Source organism: Pinus tabuliformis, chromosome 9 (assembly GCF_031772625.1).
Source record: "Pinus tabuliformis cultivar Carrire ecotype Pingquan chromosome 9, CPIR1, whole genome shotgun sequence".
Lineage (NCBI taxonomy): Eukaryota > Viridiplantae > Streptophyta > Pinopsida > Pinales > Pinaceae > Pinus > Pinus tabuliformis.
The window spans coordinates 564,920,829-564,929,154 of NC_142307.1; the positions used below are offsets into that span (position 1 = coordinate 564,920,829).

Below are 8,326 nucleotides of genomic sequence, written 5' to 3' on the forward strand. Positions count from 1 at the left end.
CATTTCCCATTACGCTTCAGGAAGAGTTCCTCAAAATAAAATCCCTCAGCCCTTTAACGGCCACCCTTGCCATTCCAGAACATCAGGGACTTGGTAACACCGCGAGCACGTTTCCAGGGCTGTGATTAATTTCTTGAGGCCTCTTTGACAGTGGTGCTTGCAGAAAGTGAAGGGATTTGTCGACAAGGTCTCCAGTATTACGACTTCCTGGCAGCTGTCAAAGATGTCACAGGTAGGCTAGCAATTATTCATGTCTCATTTTATCTTGTAACAAGTTATTTGACCTGTATTATGCCTGTGATTTTGCAGAAAATGGTGTTGAAAGTGGAGCTAAATTGCGAAAAATGCAAACGGAGAGCCATGAAGACAGTTGCATGGATTGAAGGTGAAGTCCCCGTTTATTTATTATGTACTGGAGTTAGGTTTCCGGGCTTTAGGGTTGCAATAATTTGTGCTAAATCCCAACAGGTCCGTGGATCTCCATTGCAGGTGTGGTCTCTGTGGCGGTTGATGACACGGCCAAGAAGATGACTGTAATTGGGGACGCAGATCCGGTGTGCGTGACAGCTAGTCTCAGAAAAATCGGATTCGCTGAATTGGTCAACGTCGGACCTTCTAAAGAAGCCGAGAAGAAGCCTGATGACAAAAAGCAGCCCGAGAAAAAGCCCGATGACAAAAAGCCGCCCGAGAAAAAGCAGGAGGTGTCACAACCGAATCTGACTTATGTTATTCTTCCGACAAGCTGCCATTACTGCTGCCACGACACTTACTACTTCAGCAACGAGAACCCCAACGCCTGCCGCATCGTCTGAATTTCTTGATTCATCTTTTTAGTCAATAATTGTCTTCTGTGACTTAGTAGTATTCATCTGGTCTGCATGTGTAAATCGCTTTGAATCTGCCTTGACTTTGTTTGGATATCTCTCACCAAGGTTTCCCTCAATCTCCGCAAGAACCAGGAATGATTTAGTAAATTCTGTCATTTCTATTTCGGATAAAAATGAATGAGATCAAGGATATATGCATATGGATTTGTAGCCTCCTCGGATGCAGATTCAGCGCTCTTTGCACGCATAAATTAAAATCTTGGAATTTATTTGTTTGGGATGAAGATAACTTTTGTTTGATTAATTAAAATGTTGTATGAAGCTTAATTTTTTGGGTTTATTTTTCAGAGGGAAAAAATGTGTTTTTTTCATTGATAATATAATAACAATACATATTCTGAGATATAGCTCATAGATTCATTATATCTAAATTGTAATTTAAACATGTTTGCTCTAGATTCTGTGCCTTTTCTGTATTTCCCACTCTATACATATGTTGTTAAAGCTTTATTCTAAGAGCATTTATATTAACCGTCTCTATCCCTTAGAACTCTATACATCCAATATAAAACCTTAGAACTCTATACATTCAATATGAAACAACATAGGTGTTACAGTTATACCCACCATCTGTTTGACTTGTGTATTCTATCAAATTCAAAAGTTTTTTATCAAAATAAATTTCTTGGAGAGAATTGGATATTCTTTCTATGTAAAATTTATGCATTTAACATTTAAAAGAACATCTTTAAAATAGCTAGTAAATAAGAATTTATTTGGTTCTTTAGAAATACCTCTCTTAGAAAGGAAATCAACAATTTGATTTTGTTCCCTGTATATGCGCTGAAATGAGATGTTTTAGAAAGTCCTTAATAAAGTCTTTATGTGCCGTATCCAGATGGATAAGATAGGTGGATTGAAATAAGAAAATTCTTTAACTCAGTTAATGATGCTTTTCACATCACCATGGACATGTGAATCCTCCCATCCTAAGTATTTAGCAAATATCCCAAAGTGTTATAACTTATGCCCTTTGTTTGTGCTATGTCTACCCTCCTACCATAAATGATAATATGTGCCAGGTTCTAAAACAATAAAGGCATTGAAATAGGAAAATTCTTTAACTCAGTTAATGATGCTTTTCACATCACCATGGATATGCGAATCCTCCCACCCTAAGTATTTAGCAAATATCCCGAAGTGTTATAACTGATGCCCTTTGTTTGTGCTATGTCTACCCTCCTACCATAAATGATAATATGTGCTAGGTTCTAAAACAATAAAGGAATCCTGTGTGTGTTCTGCATTTGAGATTACTATTTCTAAACATGGGATTCATTTTACATAGAAATTTAGGAGAAATTTGTAAAAGTTTGTAAAAATGTGGGAGAAATAATTTATCATTGTTAATAATAATAAAAATAATTGTAATAATAATAATATGATTTGATTACTAAAATCTATAAAATTATATATTTTTTATTCTAAATAATTTTTAGATTTATGATTAAAAAAAAGACAAATAAAATATGATATAATTTTCACTGAAAACTCACCTCATAAACCTGATATGTATAAAAAAAAACTTCATTTCAACCCAAAACACCAAATACAAATACTCTTTGATCATTAAAATTCATACTCATACTCCTAGTCAATGTTAAAAAATTTAATAATGGTTTTATAGATATAATCTGATTTGAATTGTTTTTTCATTTTTTGGTATGAAATTAAAAGAAGAGACAAAAGATGAATTATATCATCTTGTATATTATGAGGAAAATATTTTCAATATACCTTCGATAAAAGTCAAAATCTACTATTTCAATATTGTTAATAAATTATTTTGAGGATCCTTTGGGCTAAAAATTGTCACACCACTTTTAAAGAATCATTAAATATTTTTTTATCTTATTAGTCCCTGCCATCTGGCAATTGCCAGGGACTATAGTAATCAAAATGTCGGGCATAAGAATTAGTTAAGCAGCTTAACAATAACAAATAACCAAAGTTGGTAATCAACCTTGTAATATTTTACACTGCAACCTCTTCCACCATCTTATTTGGCCTCTTCCCGAGGCGGGGAGGCAAAAACATAGGTTATATTCATTAGTTTACTTCCTGTTTACTTCCCATAAACTAACAATTGAATTAATGCTAACATTAATTCTGTAACTTTTAATGTTTATTATTTTTTCATTGCCTACGTTTTATAAAAAGGTTTTATAAACTTTGGTTGCTACATGAAGATGGGAAATCTCCCTGCTTGTGGATGCGCTGGGATCGTTGTCTATTTAGGATCTCTTCCCTCTCGTAAGCCATCTCTGAGATTGTCTCAGCTATCTCGGCTATGTCACAATGGAAGAAGCTACTCGGTTCCCGTAGGAAACTTTGACAGGAATCCCAGTTCAGCCTTCATTGTCTAGAGATGGAAGAAGCTACTAGGTTCTTGCAGGTGACTTTGACCTGTAGGTGACTTTGACAGGAATCGTCTACAGAAATTGTAAGTAGCATCAATGAAATAGAGAAAGCTGTTAAAATTCATTTTCATACTAATTCAGTCGGAAACCAGCTTTGAAGTCTGAATGTTGACAATGGATATGTATGTAATTCAAGTTAAACGAAATATACCACTTGTAATTAACCTAAAATTGTTTTGGATGCCACAGGGATACAAATTGATTATGGAGAACTGCAGAGCAAATGCAAAATACTTGACAGAAATGTTGAAAAGACTGAGCGAATGCAAAATACCTAACAGAAATCCTTGAAGAGACTAGGAGGATGTCATTCCTTCGGTAGCCCCTGCCTGGGAGATATATGCTTTGAGAACATCATTTCATCTTCTGTTTCATATGCAATGGCCCCTACAAGCTATTGATCCTCGGTAGCTCGATGGACCAGAGGTGTAAGTGCAGGTAATAGGCGAACTGTCTCTGGACCTATAACTAGAACCCATGGCTTTACTTTCTTAGCTGCTAGGCCAACCTAAGCGGGTTCAATCAACTGCCAACTAACAACATGGATTCAACTGGTTGTGCTGCTTACTCTACCTTCGCTCTAGCTGCGCAGTGCTGCTCTGCTCATCTATATTTGCAATCAAGACTAAGTGGTAGGTGCTGACCTTCTTTCCTCCCCGCAACAACTTGAATCCTCCTTACATGTTGAAGAGATCATACACCACTAGACTAATTACAATAATTCAATTACTTTTAAAGATGCTTCTACTTAATCTCAAGCTTCACAAAACCTTCAGCATGCCAAAGGCTCAGAATCCTTCCTTCAGCCATGGAAGGAAGCCAGAGGCACAAGATTGAATTGCTCCTCTCTACCCTTCAAGGACCTTTTTGTTGACCACCATGACAGGGCAGGTAGCGTTCTAAGCAGAGTTATGACTCACACTTCCCTTGATTTCTCTGCAAATTGTCAATAACACCGACACCGACTTAATTAAGAGCGCAATGTTGGAAATAATACTGAGAGGGGGGGTGAATCAGTATTATTAAATCAATAAAACTTTTTCATTTCCATATTAAGATTCATATACGCTACTTTAGTTAAGGAAAACCGCGTGTATATGCAACTATGTGTAATGCAACAAGCGTATATCCAATAAACTTACGATTCAGTTAGTTGATCCTTAATGAGTGCATCAGAACATTATTAACCATATGAATAGTAAACAACAGCAGTAAAATAGAACAGATCATCACACACAAGAAGCACACATGAACACCATGATGTAAGGTGGAAACCCAATGTGGGTGAAAACCACCTGCTGCAAGTCGTCTCAATCTTCTTTTTAATAAGAAACTTCTTTATACAATAGTTCTGTATTGGTGCAGTCTTATACCAGTACACATGCTTCTACCTGCAGAAGACTACAACCTTCTCTCGTTCTCCAGACTCTCCTGGAAGGGAGCTACAACCCCCTTAGCTTTTGTACTAGCTGATCCATTTACTAGTACGTAGGTGCCGACCTACTGAATGCTCCAACCTTCACTCGTTTTCCAGCTGCCACTGGAAGGGAGTTGCCACCCCCTTAGCTCTTGTACAAGCTGATGTACTAGTACGTAGGTGCCAACCTATAAAAGGCTACAACCTTCTCTTTCTTCCTCCAGGTACCACGTTTCATAAATTTTCAGACTGAATACTCTTGAAGCACAACACCATAATCTGAAGGCCACGTTTCATCCAATTTTCATACTGGACCCATCAACACATTGAAGCACAAAATCAATCACCACTACAAAAACACCCATCAACTACACCTGCATCATCAATCTCTGAATTACCCAATACTAAAACACTGAAACCCTGTCAACAACACAGTCACCAAAACACAGAACAGACAATAGAACTCTGCAACAATAACCAGATCCAACTGCAACTTCAATTATCATATCTCATAATGTATACGCTACTATGAAGAACCAAACCCGCATACATACGCGCTTTCACCAAAGCCAACCCGCGTATAGATATGCAAATATTTACTCATAACTTTGTGGCTGTTTCAGACATCAGTCATACCTAGATCATAAAATTCATACAATAAAACATGCGTCAATAATTTAGATCTAGTCTATCCATAATCAAATCATATAATGATAAACATTCCAAGCCTTAAGATCCCGATCCATCCTTAGATCTTGTTCTCCATCAACCGTTGAGATTCCTCCTTAGCTTAGATCAAGCCATGCATCATGAACCCATAACATGCATACTAGATCTGATACTTCATCAGATATTCAAGATTTTCTCAATGCCTTTGCCTAATGATCTTCTTCTCCTTTTATAGTATTAGGCCTTACTCAATACCATGGTCCAAAACCATTGAGAACCAATACTAGGAACCCAATACCTGGGTTCAACACTTCGGATGCCATACCGAGGACCAAAACCATAGGTCTAAATACCACGGACCCAAAAACAAGCTTTCCCACATGTACGTGCTTTTCCGTGCATGAAAGTCCGTGCATACGCATACACGACTTTTGATCATCAATCCCACGTGTATACGCGTCTTTGTATATACTGAGAGGGGGGGTGAATCAGTATTATTAAATCAATAAAACTTTTTCATTTCCATATTAAGATTCATATACGCTACTTTAGTTAAGGAAAACTGTGTGTATACGCAACTGTGTGTAATGTAACAAGCGTATATCCAATAAACTTATGATTCAGTTAGTTGATCCTTAATGAGTGCATCAGAACATTATTAACCATATGAACAGTAAACAGGAGCAGTAAAATAGAACAGATCATCACACACAAGAAGCACACATGAACACCATGATGTAAGGTGGAAACCCAATGTGGGTGAAAACCACCTGCTGCAAGTCGTCTCAATCTTCTTTTTAATAAGAAACTTCTTTATACAATAGTTCTGTACTGGTGCAGTCTTATACCAGTACACATGCTTCTACCTGCAGAAGGCTACAACCTTCTCTCATTCTCCAGACTCTCCTGGAAGGGAGCTACAACCCCCTTAGCTTTTTTACTAGTTGATCCATTTACTAGTACGTAGGTGTCGGCCTACTGAATGCTCCAACCTTCACTCATCTTCCAGCTGCCATTGGAAGGGAGCTGCCACCCCCTTAGCTCTTGTACTAGCTGATGTACTAGTACATAGGTGCTGACCTACAAAAGGCTACAACCTTCTCTTTCTTCCTCCAGGTACCACGTTTCATAAATTTTCAGACTGGATACTCCTGAAGCACAACACCATAATCTGAAGGCCACGTTTCATCCAATTTTCATACTGGACCCATCAACACATTGAAGCACAAAATCAATCACCACTGCAAAAACACCCATCAACTACACCTGCATCATCAATCTCTGAATCACCCAATACTGAGACACTGAAACCCTGTCAACAACACAGTCACAAAAACACAGAATAGACAACAGAACTTTGCAACAATAACCAGATCCAACTGCAGCTTCAATTATCATATCTCATAATGTATATGCTACTATGAAGAACCAAACTCGCGTGCATACGCGCTTTCACCAAAGCCAACCCGTGTATAGATATGCAAATATTTACTCATAACTTTGCGGCTGGTTTAGACATCAGTCATACCCAGATCATAAAATTCATACAATAAAACATGCGTCAATACTTTAGATCTAATCTATCCATAATCAAACCATATAATGATAAACGTTCCAAGCCTTAAGATCCCGATCCATCCTTAGATCTTTTTCTCCATCAACCGTTGAGATTCCTCCTTAGCTTAGATCAAGCCATGCATCATGAACCCATAACCTGCATACTGGATCTGATACTTCATTAGATATTCAAGATTTTCTCAATGCCTTTGCCTAATGATCTTCTTCTCTTCTTATAGTCTTAGGCCTTACTCAATACCATGGTCCAAAACCATTGAGAACCAATACTAGGAACCCAATACCTGGTTTCAACACTTCGGACGCAATACCAAGGACCAAAACTATAGGTCTAAATACCACGGACCCAAAAACAAGCTTTCCCGCATGTACGCGCTTTTCCGTGCATGAAAGTGTGTGCATATGCATATGTGACTTTTGATCATCAATCCCGCGTGTATACGCGTCTTTGTATATAGTGAACCTGCATGTATAACCTGCGTGTATACCCTACTTGGTATATAGCGAACCTGCGTATATACGCGACTTGGTACATAGTGAACCTGCGTATAACCTGCATATGAACGCGACTTGGTATATAGTGAACCTACGTATATACTCTTCTTTCTTCATTCTTTATAGTTTGATCATCAACTCTTTGTTACTGACCTGCTGCACTATGATCTGTCATCTGTGTGAGTTGCCATTAAGGACAACATTTGTATCATAATTCCAACAATCTCCCCCTTTGGACTTGATGGCAAAGCTAACTTGTCATACTGAGAACTGTCATCTGATTCCTTTGAGTCGTCCTGCATCCCATGTATTATGTCACATCTGATATCTCTTCTGTAGATTCATCTAGTTATATATAAGTGGGTTATTCTTCTACGAGTGGGTTGCCATCAAGTACAACACATGCATCATAATACCAAAAATCTCCCCTTTTGGACTTGATGGCAACAACACCAAATCACTCTCCCCCTTTGACATCAAGGGCAAAGGGCAGACCAAGATATTCTCTTTCCTTGATAAACATTCCGGTGTCCATACTCCCCCTAAGTACCTACTGAAAACTCTGAATGAGCTCCCCCTTTGTATATGCCAAGGCGTACCAATTTGTCCATGCTCCCTCTGAGTACATGCTAAAATCTCTACTCTGCTGAAGAGTGTTGTTCATGCTCCCCCTGACTGTATGCAAGGTCTGCAAAAAGATGTTCTACAGGAAAAACATGACTCTATCATAAATGACTTTCCTATCACCAAGAACTCATACATACATCCATCTCCCAACCCAATGGGGATATACCAATATTGACTCATCTACCCAACCAAGTGGGGATATGCTAGATACCAAATGTTTATACATGACTGAACTA

The 8,326-nt window shown here is 38.0% G+C and overlaps 1 protein-coding gene across 1 annotated transcript; it reads left to right on the plus strand.

The window, feature by feature from the left end:
• Positions 1 to 300: 300 nt before the first annotated feature.
• LOC149149781 (heavy metal-associated isoprenylated plant protein 12-like) lies at positions 301 to 812 on the plus strand. Its single transcript, XM_089437886.1, has 2 exons — positions 301 to 385; positions 490 to 812. Exons 1-2 carry the CDS (start codon positions 313 to 315, stop codon positions 810 to 812), a joined length of 396 nt encoding a protein of 131 aa, XP_089294012.1. The 5' UTR covers positions 301 to 312.
• Positions 813 to 8,326: the final 7,514 nt, after the last annotated feature.

What these genes read in the sequence shown, in the direction of transcription:
- LOC149149781 (XM_089437886.1), top strand. Translation starts at nt 313, where the DNA reads ATGGTGTTGAAAGTGGAGCTAAATTGCGAAAAATGCAAACGGAGAGCC. An exon ending in GACAGTTGCATGGATTGAAG is followed by an intron (nt 386 to 489) that starts GTGAAGTCCCCG and finishes TCTCCATTGCAG; the next exon opens with GTGTGGTCTCTGTGGCGGTT.